Genomic DNA, 23,829 nt, shown 5'->3' on the forward strand with positions numbered 1-23,829 from the left:
GCTGTGGACGGTTTCCAATCGATCCTGCCCTCCCGCTGCTGGGAACCCGTCCCTCGCGGGGAGGGGAAGCGCGGCACTTACCAGAATTTGGGTGAGCGCTTTCCAGCACTCTGGACTCGGTGCCAAGATCGAAGTAAATCACATGTGGCCAGGCACTATCATGAGAAAAGCCTGCGAGGGAGCAGGAGGGAAATGCAGCCGCTGGCAGGAGCCATGGGGGCTCAGTGGGGCAACCTGCTCCTGTGCACCCCCTCTTCTGCACTCTGGAGGTGCTCAGCAGCCCTCGGATCCTCTCCCCGACCTCCTCCTGCTGTCGGGGGGTCAGACACCCCACACAAACCAGCAACGGAGTTGGGGTGAGGCCGGAGCATCGCGGTGCTCTGACCCCCCTCCCTGGGGAGCTGCTGAGCCTTCGGGGACCCCGGGGTGGAGGGATGTGCTGTGATGCTGCTCAGGCCCCCCAAAATGGTCCTGGCGCTCTTCTGCCTGTGCTTAGTGATCTCGTGTGGTGTCAGTAACTCTCAGGAAAAGGCAGAACTCATGGGTTTGTCCTGTCCTGCCTCAAAATAACGGCTCAGCTCTTGGAGCCATGTGGGATTCCCGGCCGAGCCTGGCTTGATCCCTTTGCTAAAGGGTTTTTTAACCTCTGCTGTGGTGGGGCCTGGGAGGAAGCTGCAGCTCCCAACATCTCGGTTCCTCTGGGTGGTGGGAAGCGGGTGTGCAGCCGGTAACTGTGCGGACCAAGGGTGCTGTTCCCCGGCAGGAGCTGGCAGGGCACAGGCTGCGCCGGCAGCCTCTGCGCAGGAGCTGGCTGTCGAAAACAAACCCTCATCCCGGCAGTTTGGCACGTGGGAGGAGGCTGCAGCGCACTCCGATGCACAGGATGAGACCCTCCTCCTGGGAGAGCTTTCTAATGCCCCTATGAGGGGGCAAAGCAGGGGTGCGAAGCCCAACCCTTATTAGAATCCTCGCAGGAGAAGCGTCTCAGCCACCACCGAGGCTGCCTGGGGTGAGAACAGCCCGTCCCCCCCGGGCCGTGCCGGGGTTCCTGGCCGGGCCGGTGCAGCCGGGCACTGGGAGCCCAAGTGATGTTGGTAAATCCCCCAGTAAATCACCTCCCGCAGCTGGAGCAGCGCCCGGGTGTCGGGATTGGCGGGAGCACGAACGCTGGGTTTGACTCGATGGAAACCCTTCCCCATCTGCGGTTTTTGGTCGAAAACAGACGACTTCGGTGCCCACGTTGACGTTGCACAGCAGAGAGAAAACAGCTGCTGCCTCCCAGCCCGGCGCTGGCTCCGCTTCCGAGGCCACCACAGCATCCCCTGCGCCCGTGTCGCCTCCGAGGGTCACAGATAAAACCCCCGTTCTGTTTGATTTACCACCCGTTATTTATTATTGTCCTGGAGCATGGAAACGCGTCGGGACTGAATGTCCTCATCAACCCCCGAGTGTGCTGGAGCCACCAGGAGCCTTTGGCAGCGAGAGGGAGAAGCCAGAGGAGGGTGGTCTGACGGGGGGAGGAAGGGCCCGAGGGGCAGCAAAGGGCGAGGAGGGGGAGGGCACCCTGGCCTCGGGAGAGCTGTGGGAGCAGAATCCCGCGGGCATGGCGGCAGTTTAATGCCCGTTACATTCGCATGAAGCGAACGGGTCAGCAGCAGAAGTTCCCAGAAAGACGCGGTTTGACCCAAAGCGCGTTCGTGCTCTGCTTAAAGCACGGGCGGGGCCCGATCACCGCGGGGGGGCGGCGGGGGGGCAGCTCCCCGGCGCCGGGCAGCCCCGACCCGCAGGAGCCGCCGGCAGGGCGGTGCGTGGGGTGGGGGGGGCCCGCTGCCGGCCCCTCGGCTGCCACACACCGGGAGCGGGGCGCCGCGGGCCCGGGGAACCGGCGCAGGGCGGGGGCCAGGGGGACCCCGGGCTCACCCCAACCCTGGAGCCGCTGCAGAGCGGCCCGAGCGCCGGCGCCCGCGAGGACGGGGCGAGGCCGGGCTCCGCGCCCCGGCGGCAGAGGCGGCGGGCACAGGCCCCGCGCCCCGTCGCCATGGCACCCGCTTCCCCTTCGCCCTCCGCCCCCTGCCCTTTGCCCTTTGACCTCGCCGCCCCGCCGCCGTCAGCCCCGCCCCTGACGGTGACTGACAGCTCCCGCGGCCTATCACAGCGCCCCGCCGTCCGCCAGCGTGGGGGGCGGGTTAGAAACGAAGCGAACCAACCGGAAGCGAAAGCCGCGCCGCCGGCTCCCGCCCCCTCGTAGCGCCGCCGCAGCCAATCAGCGGGCGGGCGCGCGGGGGCGGGGCCGGCGCCGCGGCCAATGGGAGCGCACGTCGGTCGCCAGGGAGGTGCGAGGCCCGGCGGGGGCAGCGGCGGGAGCGCGGCGGGGCCGGGCGGGGGCGGGAGGTAAACAAAATGGCGGCGGCGTGCGCGGTGCGGCGGGGCTGGCGGCGGGGGTAAAGGGGCGGCGGCGGGGGCCGGCGGGCTCGCGGGGCGGCTGGAGTGGGGCCCTGGGCAGGGCCGCGGTGGCAGAGCGGGGGCAGCGGCCAGCGGGGCTCCCCCTGAGGCGAGGGGGGCGCGGGGGAGAGCGCGGCGCCGGGACCCGGCCCGGTTCCCGAGCCCGGCGGCGGGGAGGGGGGACGAGGCTGCCCGCCCCCCTCCCCCGACTCGACAGAGGGGCGGGGAGGCCCGGGGCTGAGGGAGCGGCCGGAGCTGCCTACGGGGCTCGTCCCCGGCCCGCGGGGGAAGGGCCTGTCCCGGGCGGGCTCCCACCGCCCCGCCGTGGAAGCGGGGAGCCCGGCTGCGGCGGAACCCGGGGGGAGTCCCTTCCCTCCTCTGTCCGTCGGTAATTTGGTTGCACTTAAAGTGTTTTATCCCCTTTTTCAGTCCCTTCCTGCTTTCCCTGGGGGCGACTGCGGTGTCGCTTGTTTTTCTCCCCACCCCAGCTGACACTTGTGGAAGGGGTGTGAAGGAGGGGGGGGGGGAGCCCGGGCGAGGTTGGCATCTCCTCGTTGACCTTCCCTTGTTGGAAAGGGAATGGGGTGTTTTGGGTGCAGGGCAGAGAGAATTACTTCCTCCTGCTTGTTCCGTTTTAAGGTGGGTCAGTAAAGCTGTAGTAGGTTTTGCGTTGTCTGGCACCGGCTGACACCTGGACCAGTGGTGGTGACACATCATGTGCCAGGCGGAATCCGAGCGGTTGAAGGATGCCCCTGGGAGATCTTGATAGGCACCGAAGGCCTCAAACTTTTGTAGGCGTGAAAAGCGAAGACGGTAGAATTGTTTCTGAAAACTCCTTTAAAGAAACTTGGTTCCAGCTTCCCAACGGCTGAAAAAACCCCCATCTGTGCTCATAGCTGGACGGTGAGGACAGCAGGGCAGAAACGCTTCCCCTGCCATCCAGTCTGGAGTTGGTGACTATGATCTACTAGGAATGGAAAGTCACGAAAGAGACTCGGTAATTGTCTGTTTTTATGTGGTGGCCTAAAGTCCCAGAGGATGACCTAGCACTTAAGAATCAAACTGGGCCAAGTTAAAGGCCAAGTTGACTTGAAAGAACCCTGACAGTGGGACCAGGTCGGAAGCAAAGCAAGTCCCAAACTGAGTGTATCTGGTCAAAGATATATATTCTTTTTAAAAGACATTGTGTTACTGGAGCCAGGCCTGGATCTTTTAGCATCCAATTGCAGCTCATAGGTTTGTTTTGTTTTTGTTTTTTTATTCATGTTTGTACAATCTTCTGGCTATTTTTTTTCAAGAAGGAGTAAAAGGGAGTGTTGGAAACTAACAAACAGGATTAAAACCCTGAGCGCTTAAGGAAAACAGGTTAAGGAACTTAATCCAGGATGGATATGCAGGAGCCACAGCAGCTGGGCATGTTTGCAGAGGGCGAGCTGATGTCTGTGGGGATGGACACTTTTATCCATCGCATTGACTCTACGGAGGTCATCTACCAGCCCCGGCGGAAAAGGGCCAAGCTCATCGGCAAGTACCTGATGGGAGACTTACTTGGAGAAGGGTCTTACGGCAAAGTCAAGGAGATGTTGGACTCTGAAACCCTCTGTAGGAGAGCTGTGAAAATACTGAAGAAGAAGAAGCTACGCAGAATTCCCAATGGGGAGGCAAATGTGAAAAAGTAAGTAAATATTTCTGGTAGCTGGGAACGGAGGGGTCAAACTTTGTCATTAATTTCCAGCTGAAGTTCTGTATCATTTTAAATAACAACATGGCTTTGTGCTGTGGAAGGGCTTCCTAGACCGTAGGTGTTCATCACTCTCTGCCGTGAGGTGCAGCCAGCGCTGCTGTTGAGGTTGGGAACAGGGAAGGAGCGGGCTCTCGAGGGCCGGGGAGGCAGGTCCGTCTGTCTGAACGGACAGCCCGCAACACACGTCACTTTATTAATAGTACTGCTTAAAAAATAAATTGTATTTCTTAAAGGAATTCCCCCTTAAGATTTCACCTTGAAGAGGTAAACATGCTGTCGGCTGGGGAAGGTGAGAAGTGTAGCTGAGAGTGCAGAAATGGGCTTTGTGCCGTCGTGTTCTGCGCTGTGCGGGCACCCGCCTGGGGGTGTGCGGCTCTCGAGCGTTTGGGATGGCAGTGACTGCTCCCGCCCCTGTCACAGGTGCCTGGAACATCATCCAGTGGATTGTGCACCCAATGGGCATGGGAAGTCTGGGTTTTTTTCTTGGTCTCGTTTCTGAAATAATTCAAGGCCCTTTCCAGTTGATTTCTGCAGCTGTAAAATGGGGACAAGGGATGTCAACCCTTTTCATTTCAGTGACTCAAGATCTGTGCTTGGAAGCTTTGGAAGTGCCAGTTACATAGTGATTAGTCAGGGCACCAGTTACTAATTAAAATTAACTGGGGGAGCAGCCTGGTGTTACACGGCATCTGTAGGGCCGGGCGTAGGAAACTTTCCCTTTCCGTGGGGCTGCGCTCTGCGTGCGGGGCCCTCGCAGCCAGCTGTGTTTGTCACAGCCCTGGGAGATAGTTGTTTATCTGCTGTGGAGGGGAGCCTTCCGCAGCCAAAACAAACTATTTGCAAGGGTTTATCTCGTAGTGGGAGGGAGAACTTGTGAGATGTTTAGAAGAGTCTTGCATTGCGTCTTTAGCTGAGGCGTGCTGAGTGTAGAGCCCTGACCTAGCAGAGTCTTGTTTCTGTTTCTCAGTTTGGTTTGAGTTTCCGAGCTCAGCTGTGAGATATTTCACATCCTGTACCGGGACTTCTGTCAGTGAGCTGTTTAACTTTGCCTTCTAACCTTCAGTGACAGACTTAGCCACGGAATAGTCACAAATCCTAATGCTGGGACCTCCCTTTCTCTCCTTTGCTGGCTCAAGTTCAGAATCAGAGTAAACGGTTGGTTAATATGTAATAAAATGTTTCTTGTTTTTCTGGTATAGGCATGAGTGCCCCTTTCCACCCTTGCCCCCTCCTTCAGTTACATCAAGAGCTTCTACTGAAGAAGGGGGAGATTGTTTCCTCCTTAGTGAAACTTTGAAATTTAAATTTTTCTCCCCCGTAGTGAAAAAGGACTTGCCAGATACCCGGAGAGTTTCCTGCTATCAGAACCATGGTAATGGTCCCGTGCCCTGAGGTGAACTCTGTAGAAGTTTTATTCATGCACAGAGCCTGTCTGTGAATGTCTTGTTTGGTTTCATTAAGGTTAGTTATTAAAGCAGACTCGCCAAGCACCACTCTGTTTTGCTGTGGATGTTTTTCTGGCTCAGCCGCACCTGCTTCAAAACACTGCGGCAGATTTAAGATGTTGTCTTCTAACGAGGGTTTACTTTAGTTCAAGTTCCTATTTTTGTCACCTTGTCCTTTTCTTTGTCCACTTATTCGTTCCCTCTATCTGCTGCTTCAGTGGTGAATTTTTTTAAGGCAAAATGTCACATTTTTGTGGCACCCTTGTACCGTGGCACTCTGACCTTACCAAAACCCTTCGGCAGTACCGCGACAGGCGGCGAAGGGTGTCTCTGCTCTGAATAAACCTGTTGTGGCGAGATACGTCATCTACCCTGCATGGGTTGACTGCTCAGTGTGCATGGGGGGAGCAGACCGTTGCTGTATTTCCAGGTAGCGCTGGAAAGGACTCTGCTAATGTTGTTTTTTTAATGTCACGTTGCTTGGCCAGATTCCATTAAAATTTCACTTTCTACAACTGCATTTGGGCAGCTTTACGTGGTTTATACCCAGCAAACGACTCAAATGTAATAGAACAGCAGAAAATCAGATTGTGGACTGAATCGCACCATTAGGTTCCACTTTCTTGAAAGCTGCTAAGTGCAGTCATGAGTGAGCACCCGATTCCTGTGCTGGTGGGGTCGGCTTCCAGTCCCCCTTGCGTCCTTCTCCATACGAGGACGTCTGCAGCTTGGTACATGAGACGTGAGTGTGATCAGTCGTCTAATCTTTGTAAACATCCCAAACTTCAGTTGGTGCCCTTTGAGACGAAAAATCTCTCCATCTGCCACCAGAAGTAGTGCCCTGCTCGGTGCTCCCGCTCCCTGCCCGTGGCCCTGCTGGTATGTGCGTGCAGAAGGCTCTTCCAGAGCATTTGCAATCGTGGTAAATGAAGGGGTCAGGAGTGAGAGTCCCGAATCCCTCGTGAAGGGTGTTCTCTGCTGTGGAATCACTGCATAACGTCTGCTCTCTGCGGGTGAACTTCTTCATATAGTGCTGCAGATGTGGTAAAAGGGCACTGGCAGAGGGTCTGAGCGCTCGGGGGGTGTTCAGGCTTGGTTTAAAAGTGTTTATCTCTTGGAAGTGACCATTTGCTATTTCAGTCTCAAAATACCTTGTACAGTTGTCTCTTAACTGCAGAGACTGCGTCTGTTCCTACTAAAGTGATCTCCAGCACTTCTGACCCTACAGGAAAAAGTTACATGTGTGACATGGTTTGTTTGACAGAGGTGTAAGTGAATTTTTATAATGGGCTTGTGCCATTATCACAGGATGCCTCAGCGTTGCTGCTGCTGTGGTGAAGATGAAACTCGCACTGATAGTGCGTCGTCAAAGAAATTCCCTAGAAAACAGTTCCTAGACTGTTGGCCCTTGGGTGGTTACAGGAGCAAGTACTGTACAGGGAGGAATGAGAGCAAGGGAGAGCACAGGAGCGATGAGCTGCGGAGGATCGTACAGGTCTGTGCCGCGCGTTGGGGACCCCGGGGCTGGAGTTGCACCTCGGGGAGCCCCGGCTGCTGATGCCATCTGGGTGTTACTGCCCGATGCTGGAGACTGCAGCCGTGTCCGGCACGTGTGGGCTGCCTGCCCCGGCCCTCGGTGCAGTGACAGAGTTCTGGAGACCTAGAAATTATGACTGAAACATGTTTGAGACATAAAATCAAATGATTCTTCTCTACCCTAAAATACTCCTGTTCTGCCCCTGGAAAATGAGCTGTGAAGGGATCTGTGAGCCCTGGTGAGGATGTTGAGGGTTTAAACTCGTAAGACACGATTTCCCTAAATCAGTCGAAGGAATCTTTGCTTCGTTTCAGTTACTTTAGAGAAAGTTTGGGGTGGCTTAGTCAACCAGACAGTTCTATGGCTAATTACTGCTTCCAGTTAATACAAAAAATGAGTTTAGTAGGATTGCCAAAAAGATGAAAGAAAACTTGGAAGACTATTTGTCTCTAGCAGCAGAAGTTTAATAAAACTGTGTGCTAATAGCCTCACATTTTAATTAAGTGTTTGGGACTTTCTGTGCATATCCCAAGTGTCTTGTACTGTACTTACCATGCTCAGTGATTACTTGGATTTGAATATATGCTCATCAGAATTCCTCGGAGGTTTAAAATGTGTAGCAGGCCTGTGCTTTGACAGTTTGCTCCTTGGGTCTGCAAATCAAGAGTCTCGCACCTCCAAACATGGACAGTTCTGCTGAAGGAAGGGCTTGTTGCAAGCCGCAGAGGCGGGTGCTTTAGGCAGAGATGGGCTCAAGCTGACTCATCTGATTTCCTGTCCCTCCTAACTCAAGTCTGCTGTACGGAACCAGGTGGCTCTGGTACTTTCTTGGCAAAGCTGGCTATTTGCTCAGGTTCAGTGGTGAGATGTTAGAAGCTGTGATCCGCAGGAGAGCGCGGGCAGCTCTGGGGTGGGTACAGGGCTTGTGATGTCGGACGTCCTGCGAGGAGTGGATGTGGATGCCGGCCTGGAACTAGTAAAGGGAAGGAGTAACGCTGCGGTCTTCACCCGCCTTAGCAGCGCCTCGGGCCCACAAAGGGAGCTCTGGAGCAGGGGCCTGTGGCTGTCAGCTTCTGCAGGGTGAGAGCTGGTCCAGGGAGAGGGTCTGCTCTGCTCTGCCTCCGCAGCATTTCCCCTCGCGGGGGCTTCTGGGTGCTCATAAAGAAAGAAGTGTGGTGACCACGGTGGATGTTTCTGTATGTTGACATGTTGTGTCCTCGGGGGAGGGAGGGGCACTGGGAACACAGTGGAGTTGCTGCAACTCTCGCAGCATAATTTGGGGTAGTGGCTGGAGAAGAACCGTTTGGGTACTGAAACTTGAAAGATGTAGATCAGCACTGGGTTCATGGACACGGAGTGATGTCAGCCCCTCCGCGTGCCGGATGTACGCTCAGATGTGTAAAGCTTAGTTTGGAGAAGGAAATAGTGAAGTGCTCTGCTCAGGCTTTGGTCTGAAATGCCGCTCATGAGAGCGGAGAGGTGCAGCTTCTTGTGTGGATGAAGATGCCGAGGTGCATCCTGGCAAGCGGAGGGCTGTTCTTTGGGTGAAATAAACAGGAAAAAGCTGTTCACAAGCTAGACCTTAAATAAGTTAATCTGCTTTGTGACATATCAGGGGTACTAACTTGTAATTTACTTTGGCTGTGCAGGATTACAGAATCAATCTAAACAAATACATAATGTAGTTGTTCAGTTGCATAAAGACCGAATGAACGATCGGCGAGTCCTTTGTCGCAATTAGCACCAGCGGCGTCAGTGGCTTTGCCGTACGTGCCAGAACGGGCACATGGAGCTGCTCTCTGAGCACGTCCCCTCGCCCTTGGCTGGGGCACCGGTGCGGCGGGGGAGATGTCCCGGTTCCTTGTGCTGGTTCCTCGGCACCACGTGCTGTTCGTAGGGAGCTCGGGATGGGCCGCGGTGGTGTGCTGAAGGGGTGGGGAGGGTAAGCTGCTCCCAGGCTGGGGGCTCTCGCTGCAGCCCGGCTGCAAAGCCGCCGTTCTGACACGTGATCTGAGCCGGTAGGTAACGTGGAAAAGATTCACCATCACTTGTCTCCGATAAAATCCTGAAATCTTAGGCCTGTGGAGGAACCTTGTGAACCAAAGGAAGGGAATGAATCTTTTGGCTGTGTTGCTCATTTTTCTTTAAGCAAGAATGGCTTTGATGAAACTGAGGCTTGAAACAAATTGTAGCAAAATGCTGAATCTTATGGTGAAGATGTGCTCCAGGAAAAAACGTCATCTCTCCAGGCTGGCCTCGGCGTCTTTCAAAATCACGTAGCACATGGTACAAGTAGGCAGCTTTGCTTTATACAGTTCTGAGTAACACCACCCCCCCGTTATTTGCCCAAGCAGGGTACCCTGCGAGGGATGAGTGTTATATGTCAGGGTGAGCTTAAGGGGCCTGACAGAACCACAGAGAAACCTTCCAGCTGGAGGAAGAAGAGAAAAGATCTTCGAAGATGGTTACACTTTGAAACAGGCCCCAAACTCTGGCAGTCAGTCTTGCCGCACACTTGAGGGCTTTCTAGTCGGGAAAACTAGGAACAGAATTCCGTGATGGAGACTCTTCTGGCCACGTAATGAATCGGGTGTGTGTGGAGGCGATTACCACACTGCGGAGAGCACAGCCTAGGCCCCTCGCTGGGGCTCTCCCTTTCCCTCTGTGCTGGGGAGACGTCTGACCTCGAAAGCAGCTGTTGTGATTTAAATTTCATATGAAATTTTAGAGGTAGCAAGGAAAGGAGGCAAAGCTGCAGCGGCTCAGGAGGCAGCCGGAAAATCTGAGCAGGTTCACTAGGCTAGCGCGGGGACGGCAGGAAGCCACCTTGCCTTGGTTGAGAGGAAAGGCAGCAGGCCGTAGGCACGCAAATCTCTCTTTCCTGGTGCTGTCAATGGAAACGGTATTGTGCAGGCAAACTGCAAAAGAAAGCAGTGGCTGGTGGGGCTTTTTTAGGGTTAATTTTGAAAAAAGTAAATTTGGGCACCTTCTGATGAGGTGAGCACCTATGTTCACTTACTTGATGAAGTTTTCAAACTGAAATGGCATCAGAGGTGCCTGTGGTCTGGCGCTCTCTGTTCCTCAGTCGCTCCAGAATGCAAGAGTAGCTAAAAATAGAAGTAATCTTTCCTCTGGGAAATGGGCTGCTTGGCCTCTGCCCCAGAGGTGGGTGCACTTCACTGGCATTTTAGATTGGTTCGCCAAGTCCTCCTGGGGACAAAAAAAATCGTTACATAAATATGAAATATTTATTAGTCTGTTAAAGGTGGAAGGATTTAGTATTTGTGCTTTCAAGCCGTATTACAGGGAATGAGCTGTTGGGATCAGGATTTTAAATGTGTTCCTAATTTTGGAAGCTTTCCCTGCCTTCCCAGCAGAGTAGCCTTATTTAAATATGTGTGTTCACTCCCGCTCTTGCCGGCTTGGTCTGAGCACTCAGCCCGTCTCCCTTCATTATGCAGAAACTTCTTAGACCTACACTAATGCTGGCTGCAGTTTCTATGCTAATTTAATCCACTTCAGCCTTTTGGTCATTACTATAATTAGAGTGGCTGCATCACTTTGCAAATCTGCCTGCCATTTAAACTAAACACTCTTCTGAGCCTTGCCTTGTTATCCTGGGTCTCTGTTTAGCCGTCACAATGGGGTTTTTTAAAGCCATATATGATAAAGCACGAGTGCCTGGCCTAAACTTTGGTAGAGAAGTAATCAGTGTTGCTGCTCAGGGGTCCTTGAAAGATCTTTAAAAATCCTGCTTTCATTCCTGCACCTTCTGAGCCTTTGGAAGGAGCAGTTACTGGCTTGTTAATCAGAAGTGATGCATCAACAAGCCTTTGTACTGGCCACAGCTTGTTATTAGTGGCTGGCTAATTGTGCAGGCAAGGGGCGAGTGGCTTTCTGAGCTCGGTGTGTCATGTGTTTGGGCAGAGGCTCTTGCTTCCGAAACTGTGCTCTGAATTCCTTGTAATGCTGCCTTCGAGAGTCCCAACTGTTGAAATGTAACCACGCTGCTTAAAGCAACTTAGGGAAAGGCAAGAGAAAGAAGCGGCAAAGAAGAGTTTAGGTACAGCTTAGCCCAAGCCCAGAACTGAGCAGCAGCAGAACAAGGCAAAGAGCAGTATCTGCACTTCCAGACACCGACAGAACCACCCTGACCTGACTGTCCTGATCCTCCTGTTTCCCTTCGTCACAGCTGGCACCCAGTGGGATTTTGCAGGTTGAGTTTAATGCAAAAGATACTAAAATGTTGTTTGGGGCACAGTACAAAATCCCAAGAGACAAAGATAAAACAGCTGATAGGAGTTGGCACACGAGGTTCCATTTTCACAGCCAAGGGAAGATGTCTCCTCAGTTCCACGTTAGTTATCCTCCACAAACAGGATCCGGTTCAGATCTCTGAACCATTCGGTCAAGTTAAGTTAGGACTAGAGTTTGGGAACAAATGGAATTATTAGCTGGAACTCCTGTGTTTGACTCACTCTTGAGACCAGTGTTGTAACTCTTACATTGGTTGCTTCATTTCTGAATTCTCCTGGAAGCTGTAGCTTTAATAAAGGGCCCTGTGAAACTGCCTCAAGAGTTGGCTACTGCGTGTGAGGAATCTGATGCATCGTCAGGATGATTTCTGGACTGCCCCTACTGCAGGGGCCTTGAGCTGCCCGCACAAATGGACTGATGGGCTGGCCGGCTCGGGGGGCTTTGGCCTGCAGCCCCGACACCGGACAGCTTGTACGTTGTATTCGCTGGTGCTCAGGGGTGGGCAGCCCGTAGCTGTTAAACTGTGCAGCGCTTCCGAGGGTGGTTCGGGCGGCGGGAGGGCTCCAGACAGCTCACAGCAGGAGCGGGGGGCGAGCTGGAGGGTGTGGGGGCAGAGCGGGGCGTTGCTGGGGCCCAGCCGAGGCCGGCGGGGCCGCTGTCATCTCCCGCCTGCGAACCGCTCGGGAATCCTCCCGTCCCTCGGCTCTGGCAGCCGTCGCGCTCGTCTCCCGGCCGCAGGAAGCTTTTGGTGCCGGGCTTCTCGGGTCGGGACCGTTGGGGAGTCGCTGCCCCTCTGGCAGCCTCGGTGCCAGGGCTGTCCTCCCTCCCGCGGCTGCGGGCGATGCACGTCTCTCCTTTGGCTCTGAGGTACCTCTCCTGCTTTTTCTGTAATTTCTGTGTCCTGTGGGAAGTCATGTTCTGCTGAACAGCCCCTCTTCAGATGAATTTCATGTAGTATAATAAAAAAATCAATTTAGTTTCATTTGTGTCTTTAGATTAGCTGATGTCTGATGTTTTTATATTTGTCTAAATTACTTCTATCTGCTCACAATACAACAGCTATGAGAAGTAATTGCTTGTTAGATACAGAAACTTCTCATTCCTTTTTTTGGCAAGTAACTAACACTCAAGTTGCTTTCCAGCTAAAGAACAGAATTTGTGCTGAAATGGGCTGTGTAGCACGTTAACGGCTCTGCGGCGTTTGGCGCCGGGCGCTGCCTGTGACAGCAGGAGCACACCTCAGCGCACGACGCTGCCTCGCGCTGACAGCTGTGGGGGTTGTTCCTGGTCACGATGCTGATTAAAAACATACCCTGAAGTATGAAGACTGGAAGCCCAAGCAAATTTATTTCTGCTCTTGTAACTACAGATGACACTTACGTATAAGAAAGCACGAAGTGCGAACATAAAAGGTTTCTCTTGGAAGTGGCTGTCCTAGATATTACAGTAAACACAGATGTAGCGCGTCCTTCGGGGTCAGCGGGAGGGACGGAGGGAGCTGAGCCGCACCAGTCAGCGTTGTTGGAAAAGCTTTAATTGGAGGGAAGCTGCTAAAGCTGCACCTTTGACGTGTGGAGCACATCAGGGTGGGCTTTGACTTGCCAGGACAGCGCTTCAGTTCCTTCAGTCAGCACCAGCTTTAACTGGGAACGGTGAGGCACCAGCCCAGGGCCAGAGGGAGGGTGTGGGACCGCAGGGGACACCAAACCCCCCCGGTATGGGCGGGAGGAGGAGGCCCGGCTGGCTGCACCAGGCCCTTGCGAGTCCAGGGCTTGTGGAGGTTTGCAGAGCGTGTCCTCGGGTCGCTCCCTCCACAGAGCCCGGCGGCCGCGGGACCGGCAGCGTCTCTCCAGGAGCTGTTGCTGTGGGCTGGCGCGGCGCGACGCCCTTCTGCTCTTCTTCCTGCTCACGTTGAACGGGGCCGTTCGGCCGTCAACGTCCTGTTGACCAGTCAAGTAGTTAAAGTGGAGCACTGCCCAGATTTTATGGGCAAAACCAGAATAAAGCTTACGTTGGAGCGCAGAATAAAACTTTATATTAGCAGAAGTAACACAGCCTGTGCTGCATGGCACCAAAGCGTTGGCACAGGGCGTTCCTACAACCAGTTCCAAGTCTGGCCCAAAGGTAGGTCGCTCCTTGAGCATAGTTCTGCTGCTGTTGTTTACCAATGGACTAAAATTCCTGCGCAGAGAAAACTGATTCCCTGTGTAGTGTCAACTGGAAGGGGACGAGTTTATCGTCCTGGTCAGTGACCAGGGAGTATTTTCATGGTCTAACCTTGGACTAATGAATTCAAGAACATACAAGACCTTCTGTCAGACAGCATGCATAGGTGGTCTTAGGTGAAGCAGCTGGGACTAACACGGTTTGAAGTGTCTTTAAAATCCATATGATTTAGAAAACATTAATTTCATTCCCTTGTAAGGAAATAGGCTTTTTAAACATAACTTTTTTTCCTTTTCTCTTCCTGCAGGGAAATTCAGCTCCTGCGACGATTACGGCACAAAAATGTTATCCAGTTGGTAGATGTATTATACAATGAAGAGAAGCAGAAAATATATCCTTTTTTCACACAGTTGTTAATAAGGTTTGAATTCCCATTGTTCTCTGCTATAGTGCTGAATCATTAGAGTTCTGCTTTTGTTAAGGCCCTTTTGAATGTTTCTTAAGCTTAAAATTGCTTTCACTGCGATGTCTGGAGTACTTCCCACCCAGGTACGTTTTCTTAAATTTCCCAGTTAGGAAACGAAATATTGTCCCCAGGTTACAGATGCAGGGCTGGGGTAGGGGAGGACTGACCCTCAAATACTGCATTTTATTGTGTGACCTTCAGCAACTTGGAGATGAGAAGAGCTGTGGATCTGTCATTTCTAACCTCCTGTCCGAGCTGTGGTATGTGTTAGTGCTTTTTTCCTCCGAAGATGGGCCTTTTATTGTCTGTGCTATGTGAAATCAATTTTTGTAATGCTTTTTCCTTTAAGTTCTTGGCAGTGGTTTAGGGTTTTTTTCTTTCCCTCAAAAGAAGGAAAAAAAAAAAATCCACTCCCTTGCTGGCACCCTGACGCCTGCAACTCTCCCCTCCCCTTTGGAGGGTCTGTGGTGCTGCAGTGCTGCCTTTCCTGGGGGCAGCTTTGCTGCTGATTATCCCTGACACGATAAGATGAACTCTCAGGCCTGGCCAAGCCTCCGCTGTTCTGTTACTCATGAGCAAGTCCCTTGTGACAGCGCTTGAAGTGACCTAAACCTTGTAACAGTCCCGAGAGGTTGGAAGCATATTGTTCCTGTGAGATGTACAGCCCAGCTTTTTGAGACTGAACTGTTCAGTCCTTGACTCAAAGCTGTGGCTTGTGATCTCGGTGCATCCTTCAGACTTTAACATGTTATTCCAGTGCACTGTGTCCCCCAGGTACGCGCGGACACAAACCAACGTCGTGACGTGCCTCAGCTTGCCAGTGAGTAGCTGATTTCTGAGTCTGCCACGCTTGGAGTGCACTTTGGCTTGAACCAGACTGTAAGTTTATTGAGCTGATCTCTTGAAGTACATATGATAAATGGTTGCTTTTATTTTTGACAGTGTTTTCTAAATACTGTCTTCCAATTACAGTACTTCAGAAAACAGGTAATTTAATTGTGCTCTTTAATTAGATCAAATACTCTGCCACCAAGTCATTAGTATGAAAAAATCATGACAACTTTTGCTTGTGTTTTGTAGCCTTAACAGACCGAAGGGACTGCAATTCAATTACTGTCTGTAGAAAGATACCATTTAATTAATAAGAAGCTGGGCTGCTAAAGGAGAAGCGTGGGGAAAAAGAGCCCGAGAGAGACCTCGTGTGTTGGTAACAGGTGATGACAACCCAAAGTGGTCATTCAGAGATGTGACCTCTGGAAGCCAGGAAGGATGTTCCTTGCTTTATGGTAGTGTTTCAAAAAGAACAAATTGTTTTTCAGTACTTTCCCCTTGCAAGTTTGGGTTGAATTTGCTATTTTTAGCTTTATCTGCTTCTACACTCTTAGAAGGTTTGTTTCTGTAAGTGCTTATTCTGTGCACGTGCGTGGCAATAACTGGAGGGTTTTTGTCAATTCCCTGGCAGTGGGAGTTCCCCCCCAGTCACGTTCTCGCTCGCCCTTTCTCCAGCTTCTCCCTGGCACCCCCGGTGCCTGTGCAGAGTGTCTGAGGATGTGGCAGCACAAACGCTGGTGCAGCCGCGTGGTAAATGGGTTTGGGACCAGATCCAGCTGAAAAGTAACTTTGTCTTTTAGGCTGTCTTCTGTGGGGGTCGGTTCCCTTCCTCGTTTCCCTGTGTAGTTGTGCAAATGCCTGTGTTGGTGCCTTGCAGGAAACGAGGCACAGTGAAAGTTGGGGTGTAGGGGAGGGATGGCAACTTCCCTTTACTAGTAAAGTCCTTGTTTCCAGAATGAGCACTGTCATTCAGCTGAGCTGGTAGAAGGAGGAAGGATTCTATTGTCACCTGAGTTTTGTTGCTGATAAAGCGAACTGCAGGCTTCAGCCGTGTTCGTACTCGGGCAGATAGTGTTTTACAACCTGTGTGCTGTGTCAAAGCATTCAGTGATTTTCTTTGGTAAAGGGAAAGCTGTGATGACTGGATTAAAAATATCAACTACGTTTAGTATTTAATGGGCTGCTTTGATGACCTGCTGTGGCTGGGAATGCAGAGCTGGTGATGAATGGAGAACTAATCCAGGCAGAAAATAAACCCAGGTCAATAAGCAGCATCCCAGCTGGCACCCTCCGACAGCTTCTGTTCCCAGTAAGTGCAGTTGTGCGTGGGAGCAGAACCCTGTTGATGAGAAGAATTGGGAGCCTCAGTCTTCTTGGGGCACCTGTAATAGATCTGCTCCGGCCTGGAAGTTCGTGCTCTAATCCAGCTGATCAGCCAGGGGCGGATCCGTTACAAAAGAAGGGGTGAAAACCAGCCTGGCAGCTAATGACACCGGTCAGGCTGTCCTTTGTAGACGAGAGCGAGAGTTTTGCTCCCCGGGAGCTGCTGTCTCTAATCTACTGTTAGTATTATTCTCTTGAAGGTGGGAGAGTTGATGTCTTCCACATCACTGGGATATAAGTAGTTCACAGATTTCTTCCAGAGTAAGAAATTGTAGGAATGAATTTTGGGAGCTCTTTCTGCTCTTCTTGCTTCTACTGATTTACTGGGTGGCATTATGCCCGTCATAAAAATCTTATAGAACTTCAGCATCCTGCTGAGGAGCAGCTCCTGTGGGGAATGTAGCACAGATTTAATGAGTTTGCACCGTGTTTTGAGCTCCTGGATAGAATGTGCTGCAAAAGGGCAACACAATCTTTAGCACAGATCCCGCGTAAAGCTCAGCTCATCTCGTTAGCCTCTCCTGCCTCGAGAGTTAAGATGGCATCCTGGGGCCTAAGCAACTTATTTTAGGCCTAGGTTAAGAAGGCATCTGCCAGGAATAGTGACCAAGGAAATGCTTTGTGCTCTGGAGGACACGGGCTGCCTGACTGAGTTGCTTTTCTCTGCTCTTTTTCTCGAAGGTGCACTCCCCTGGCAAAGCCACCAGATGTCTCAGGGTCTGTTCTCGCAAGCCCCTCGCAGCACAGTCTGCCTGGAAAAGCCCAGGGAGAGCAAGAAAACAGAGGCAATTATTGCTTTAGGCAGTTGTGTAGTTTTCATTGTTTGGCCCCAACTTTAAAGCTCAAGGAGATGAAAACTAGAATATGCTGCGAGGGAACAAATGCTGAAAAGTGCCACCAGTTCTTGGCATTCTGTTGTAACTTTTTTTACCCGTGTTGTTTCAAAAAAGCTTCCCAGCTCCCTAGGGATCCTTTCTCCTGCTACCGAAATACTACCGTGGGGATGGGGGTAAGCAGCAGCTGTTGAATAGTGCATACAGCCAAATCACTTTGAAACAGGAAATGAAGAATAACGAACTTTGGGGAAGGTGAGGGGACAATCTGCTGCAGCCTGCAGCTCTCCTGCCAGGGCTTTCCTGACCTACTGTAGCCACTTCAGAGCATTATCCTGATTCTGACACTCTTCTGAGATGTCCAGCTTAATTTCTGTGGAGTTCGCATCCTGTTCCAGGCCTGATCACGGAGCTGCAGCTGGTCATTAAGCAGAAGAATTCTCTGGTGGGGTTTTTTGCATACTGCTGTTAGATGGTTGGAGGAAGGTCGCTGCCTCGGGAGGTGCAGCACAGCTCGGGCTCTGCCCCTCCGGGGTGTGTACGCCAGGGAACGGGGCTCCGCTCCTCTCCCAGCGTGTGCCTGGGAAGTGTTTAACCTTGAAGCTTCCTTAACTCTGCCTTCACGTATATGGTGATGGAGTACTGTGTGTGTGGGATGCAGGAAATGCTGGACAGCGTCCCAGAAAAGAGGTTTCCAGTTTTTCAGGCTCACGGGTAAGTACAGTTTTGTTCCCTGGGCTTCATTAGCCTCTCACCACGGTGCTCTCTTGGATTCGAGAGCACGTTCTCCTCTGATCAGACTGCTGGCTGCACTTTAAAGCAAAGCTGGTGTTGTGTAATAACTGTAGAAAAAAATCAAAACTAATGAAGTGACGTCAGGGATAACCCATAGGCTCTGGGGAAAAAAACCCATCTTTACTGAATTTTCTGTTACTTTTGTTTTACTTCATGAGGTGCCTGACAACCCCTCCGGCCCTTTTCCTCCAGCCCTGCCATTCGGTGAAGGTGGGAGCAGCGGGGGAATCCCTGAGGACCTGCCCTGCCTAAACAGAGGCAAAGCCACACAGTTCAGTGTCAGAAAAGAGATTAAAGGTCTTTGGATGGATTAAGGGTTGGCAATATCCAGTGTGATCTGGTAACTTGTTTAGTTAGTGGACAGAATAAGCTGAAGCTCCTTTCGCTCTGCAAGCAAAGGAACCTTAGAATTCTGGAAGTAGGTGCAAGATTGTCGTGTATAGCGAATCCGTGCAGAGCAGCAAATCTGTGGTAACTATGGACTTTTATGGCCATATTTTCATTTTGTTTAAGGAGGTCTCTGAGATTAGATAGCCTAAGTGAAATACAGGCACATTAAGTCAAGCATTATTTCTGGATATTATGAGATAAAAAGCTTGCGTGCACAGTTGTTGCCAGGCTGTCACTGCACAACGCTCGTTACGTTGCAGTAACGACCTGCCCACAGCCTCTGACCACAACTACAGCAAAACGCTCCCTTTGACTGGCTGAAGGAAACTTTTTTCCCCGCCCCGTGTTAGAGCAAGCTATGCCACTGGAAGCATCTTTTGCTAGCTTAACTCAGCCTGGACTAAAGCAGGTCTCAGGCCTGTGCCAGCGTGGTGCTCAGCACTTCGGAGGTGCGCAGGCTCGTGGAGAGGGTTACCTGAAGCGGTGAGCGCGCTGCTGCCAAGCTCTGCGAGCAACTGCTCGCTCTCAGAACATCAAGGGCCGTTTCCTACACACCACAGCCTCGAGTTCCTCAGCAAATGCAAATGTGTTGACTTGTTTCCAGTAACAGCACCCTTTGCTTTATGTATTATCAGTAGCTCGTGTAGTCTTAGTCTCTGGAAGTGCTTGACTTTTCTTCCCTCTATTTCTGCAGGTACTTTTGTCAGCTTATAGACGGCTTAGAATACTTGCACAGCCAAGGGATTGTCCACAAGGATATAAAACCGGGGAACCTCCTGCTAACAACCAATGGGACACTAAAAATATCTGATTTAGGCGTAGCAGAGGTATGTGAGAAGCACAGCGGAGTCAAGAACGTGGGAAGCGTGACATTCTAGATTTAGGTCACCTTTGTGGTGTCAACAGATTTATTGTGCAGTTAGGCTTTTGTTCTGTTAAACTTGCAGAGTGCTCTAGAGTGACTGAATATTTATCGCAATTGGCAAAACACTTTTGTTGATAATGGCACAAAACTTCCACCCAGGAAGCGTATAGAGGAAGGCATCACTCTTAGACAAACCCAGAAGTGTGGGGAAATGGCGACAAGCCACCTAACCTTGTCCCCCTGACTTATGGAGCCTCTTGGCTGGGTAGGAGAGGGGCAGGCGCTGTCACTGGCATGGAGTTGCTGTGGTGGCCCGTTCTTGTGACGGGTGAGTAGATGTTCAGTAGCAGAGTTTTCTCCTTTTGTTTGCCAGGTGAAACTTTCCTGAGAGTTACAATTCGTTTGCCTTGAAGTTTGAAACTAATCAGTCTCTCCTGCTGCAGGCATTGCATCCCTTTGCCGAGGATGACACGTGCAGAACGAGCCAAGGGTCGCCAGCATTCCAGCCACCAGAAATTGCCAATGGCCTTGACACCTTTTCAGGCTTTAAAGTAGACATCTGGTCCGCAGGGGTCACACTGTAAGTCCCGTGCAGCATCCAGGGATTGCAATAAAAACTTAGAAGCCCCCAGACAGCTCAGTCGCGTGCTATCTGCTGTCAGCGCTGCTCTTCTGCGTGTTGCTGGGGGAGCAGGGAGGGTGTATGTGCGTTGGTCCCTTCTTGGGGTGGCTTCGTGTTCCCCAAAGTACTTGTAATTCTGAAGAAAGTAGTCTTTACTCTCAGTGAGTAACTGCCAGCCATTCCTCAGCATCCGAGATGCACAGCTACTGTAATAATAGAAACCACAAATATCTCTAGTATTTATTTTTAAGTTTCTTCCATCCCAGCCTGTCAGGGAGATGTCTTGGTGGCTTTGACTCATGTGAATGAAGAGGCTGTGATAAAGGAAGGCTACGTTTAAAGAGGCATTCCAAGTACTGTCAAATATTCAACTTCTAGTTTCCTCTTGCCTTCTTCTGGTTTACGTAGTCACATAAGAACACAACACCTGTTCTGTGCTTTTTCTCACACAGCTTCTCCTTCTGCCTTTACAGATACAACATTACAACGGGTCTATACCCTTTTGAAGGGGATAATATCTATAAATTATTTGAAAACATTGGAAAAGGTGACTACACAATTCCAGAGGATTGTGGTCCTCCGCTCTCGGACTTATTGAGAGGTGAGTCTCGCAACTGACTCTAAAAGGGTAAAGTTCATAGCTACAACAAACGCTCCGCTTGCGTAGTGCCAGGGTACAGCTTCTCACCGAGGGTGCTGTGAAGGTTCAGGACCCTGTTAGAAAGGGAGGTTATGCTTGTGAACCTCATAAGACCCTGAAAGATCTTTAACACTGGTGTTTTCCTGAGATACGCTAAACCCTGCATGGGTTGCAGTCACTGCTACTCCATGAAGAGTTGGTTCTTGCATTATGTTTCTTGTGCTCTGAGAAGCTTTTAAGTCTAAAGACAAAGTCCACAAGAGGTTTTAACTGGCATCATAGCACTGATGCAGGTTTTGCAGGTGAGAACACTCAAATTCCTTGCCCAAGCTTTCTGTAATGTGAAATACTGAGTACTCGGGTTCTGCTGTCCTTCCTCATCAGCCTCTGCTCTGAATTTATGTGCTTCAGTCCCAGTTGTCCCCCTTCCCCCTGAATTTAGAGCTGCAAGGGTATTGGAGCAAAGGGACTGGTGCCCACTTCACAACAGGGCTGTGGGAGAAACAGGAGTAGCACTTTCTGGGTCGGAGGAGAGGGTTGTGGCTTTTGTTAGTTTGTGGTTTTTTGCTCCTGTCACTTACTGCAATAGTTTGAGGTCCGGTGTTGAACAGTCGCTGCTTCTGGGCTGAACAGTCAGGGCAGCAGTTATGCTGTGCGCAGCGGCCAGCTTGGTGGGCGATGCCCGTTTGGGAGCGGGCGGGATGCGATTCCAGCCCGCGGGAGATCCTGACCAGAGTTCCTGCCGCCTCGCCGGCAGCGAGACAGCCCGGGGCAGTGATGCCCCCCAGCCCTCGGCGCCGGCTTGCCCTCTCCTTCTTTGTCTTCAGCTGTTTGTGAAAGACCAGACCTCAAATACGAAATGAGGCTGTCTTGTTTCAAGTTTATTTTTCTGGTTCTCGTGCTGCACGGACTGAAGAGGTCGGTGTGGGCCAAGGGCACTGTGAGCAAACCAAGTCAGCTTCCCCTCCTGAGCTCAGCAGCGCCGTCCGGTCTGCTCGGGACACGGGGGTGCTGCGCTGTGTCCTCTGCGTGGCCGCGGTGCTGGTGCAGTCTGTGGCCAACCAGGTTATCGGTTTCAAAGCGTTTTACAGCTGCGCTTCGTGCTACGAACGGCCACAGTTGTGCCTCTGCAGGACAGGCTGTGCTGCCCGTGGGCTCCCCGGACGGCTGCGAGGAGCCGCAGCTCCAGCCTGGACCCTTCCGTGCCCCGTGGGGTCGCCGCCGTGGCCCGGCGCGGTGCTGGGGACGCCGGTGGCCCGGCGCGGTGCCGGCTGCGTGCCGGGTGGCGGCAGGTGGTGCTGTCTGGCCGAGCTCTGCCGCCGCTGCCGGGACTCCCCACAGCCCCCCGCCGCCGAGGAGGTGCTAGACCCCCTGCAATCCTCCTCCTAGGAGACGATTTTAGCTTCTCTGGCCCCACGCCGATTATGAAATAACTTATTTCCCCGTGTTTCAAAAAGCATTAACTAGCTTTAACAGCTTTCAGGAAGCGTTGCACAAAGCACAGCTCCCGCTGGCACTCGGCACAGCCGGTGTCGCGGCCGTGCTGCTGAGGCTGATGTGGCCACCGCTCGCAGCCCAGCGCTTCCGACCGGTGCGTGTGTCGTGTCGTACCCGCGTGCCCCGGGGAACGATGTCCCGAGCTACACGTGGCGTTTGATTTGTGAACGCTGACTCAAAAAACGGCCTTTTCTATGAGCCTGGGAATTGCCCAAATGGAGTAAATGCAGTGGTCCATCTAGGCTGGCAGCCAGTCTTCTAAAGCATCCAGCAGAAATCATTTGAGGTTTGTGATAAGCCTCTCAGCTGCACTTAGTGTTGTCCCCCAGGGAAAATGAGCGTGGCAGTTGTTTCTCTTTTCTTGTCCCGAGGATATTGATAGCTTAAAATCTTACGCTTCATTAGCGAAATAACTCCCTTTTTAGTTCTCTTTCCATCCCCTGTATGAGACCTGGTGTCAGAATTTCCTGCTTTTCCTTCTGCCTCATTTTAAAGAGAGGAGCCTCGCACTGGGTGCCCGATGTCCATCCCTCGCAGCCCAGCTCCAGCCTAGCTGCTGTCCGTCTGCCTCCCGGCTGGGTTTGGCCACGCTGGAGGCGCAGGCCGAGTGCCTTCGGCAGCAGAGGAGCGTGTCTGGGAGGAGATGTCCGTGTCCCTGTCAGCCTGACCCTTTCTTCCAGGGCGGTGGAAGCCCGAAGGATTCCTCGTGCTGTCCTCCCTGCGTCCCACCTGAGAACCTCTCCCACCCCTCATCTTGTCGTATGCACTTGTTACGCAACAAAAGCTGGCAAAATTCCTGTTATCCTTGTGTGGTTTGACATACTTTACTTTTTCTAGCAGTTAGAGTACCCAGTGGACCCGAGGTGACTGACTTAGGCCCGAGCATCTCCCCAGCCCAGCAGGCAGCAAGGCAGCTGCCGAAGGCGAGGGCTGAGCCTTGCAGTGGTGATACTACGTAGCTATGGTGACAAAACCCGAATGCTTTATTTAGTTCTTGCTTTTCCTCCAGAACATCTGCATTTCCTGGTAGGTGCCTGCTCCTTCTGCAGCAGGTTGAAGCTGAATCAAAAGCCTGCAGATCAGATATTGTCAATGGCTGGCTGAGGCTTTTGTGTGAGCAGCACAGACACCCACAGCTCAGCTCTATCTCACTAGAGACTTTGTTTCGCCTTTGCATTGCTTTTAAAAGACTCTTAAAGCACTCTGCAGTGCTGCAAGCATTTGTTCTGGTTTTATTGTAAGGGAGAATTCAGTGCGCTGCAAAGTGCTTATTTCCTCTCTGGCTGTAAGTGCTGTACTGACCACAGTACCGGTCTGGCTGTGAAGCAAACGCTAGAATGCACTTCTTAATGTTTTTCTGTTCTTCTGTTGACTACTTTTGTAGTGTTTTTTTCCTTTTTCTCCCTCTTGAGCTTGTCTTTGTTTCTTTGTTCCTCTTTCCAGGAGAAGCAGAGTTTAGAGGACTTAAAGCTTCAGTGGTATTTGGCCTGTAAAGAGACTTAGGTGACAGTGTATTTCACCAGATTAGTTGGGATGCTGCTCCTCTTTTTGTCTCCTTAATCAGGGATGAGGCTTTATTTATACTCCTCAGTGATGGAAAAGAGAAGGGCTAGTACTGTTCTGTGTGTACAGTCGGTAAAGATGTGTCAGAGTGGAAGCATTTATAAATAGCCTTAAGGTTCTTCTGTCACCATCTGCACATGACTTATCAACTTGTATGCAGTTTGCTTCTGGACAAGAAAAAAGCACGAGGTCAGCTTTTCTTCCTGCTTTTCTAATATACTTTTACTGAAGGAGAAAGCTCGGAGACTGCGGTCCCCGCATGAAGCGCCTGGATTGATTTCCAGGCTCTGCTGCAGACGCTGTGACCAGGGACAAGGTGGTTTCTCATTTCTGTGTAACTGCTGTGACCCTTC

The 23,829-nt window shown here is 51.8% G+C and overlaps 1 protein-coding gene across 4 annotated transcripts in view; it reads left to right on the forward strand.

Moving 5' to 3' along the window:
- The first annotated feature begins 2,512 nt into the window (after positions 1–2,512).
- The window catches only part of STK11 (serine/threonine kinase 11), a 42,943-nt gene continuing 21,626 nt past the window's right edge, over positions 2,513–23,829 (forward strand). For 2 of the 4 annotated variants that reach the window (XR_012621091.1, XM_074808541.1), the window contains exons 1-6: positions 2,513–4,117; positions 13,899–13,982; positions 17,729–17,818; positions 18,984–19,116; positions 19,598–19,734; positions 20,250–20,377. Coding sequence is in view for 3 of the 4 variants with exons in the window: in XM_074808541.1 (XP_074664642.1) it covers positions 3,828–4,117; positions 13,899–13,982; positions 17,729–17,818; positions 18,984–19,116; positions 19,598–19,734; positions 20,250–20,377 (862 nt within the window). In the remaining variant the exon portion in view is untranslated. Of the gene's footprint in view, positions 4,118–13,318; positions 13,550–13,898; positions 13,983–17,728; positions 17,819–18,983; positions 19,117–19,597; positions 19,735–20,249; positions 20,378–23,829 lie in introns of those variants that run through there. The other 2 variants (XM_074808540.1, XM_074808542.1) reach the window with 2 other exon arrangements.

The sequence above is a fragment of the Strix aluco genome, chromosome 29 (assembly GCF_031877795.1).
Source record: "Strix aluco isolate bStrAlu1 chromosome 29, bStrAlu1.hap1, whole genome shotgun sequence".
Classification (NCBI taxonomy): domain Eukaryota; kingdom Metazoa; phylum Chordata; class Aves; order Strigiformes; family Strigidae; genus Strix; species Strix aluco.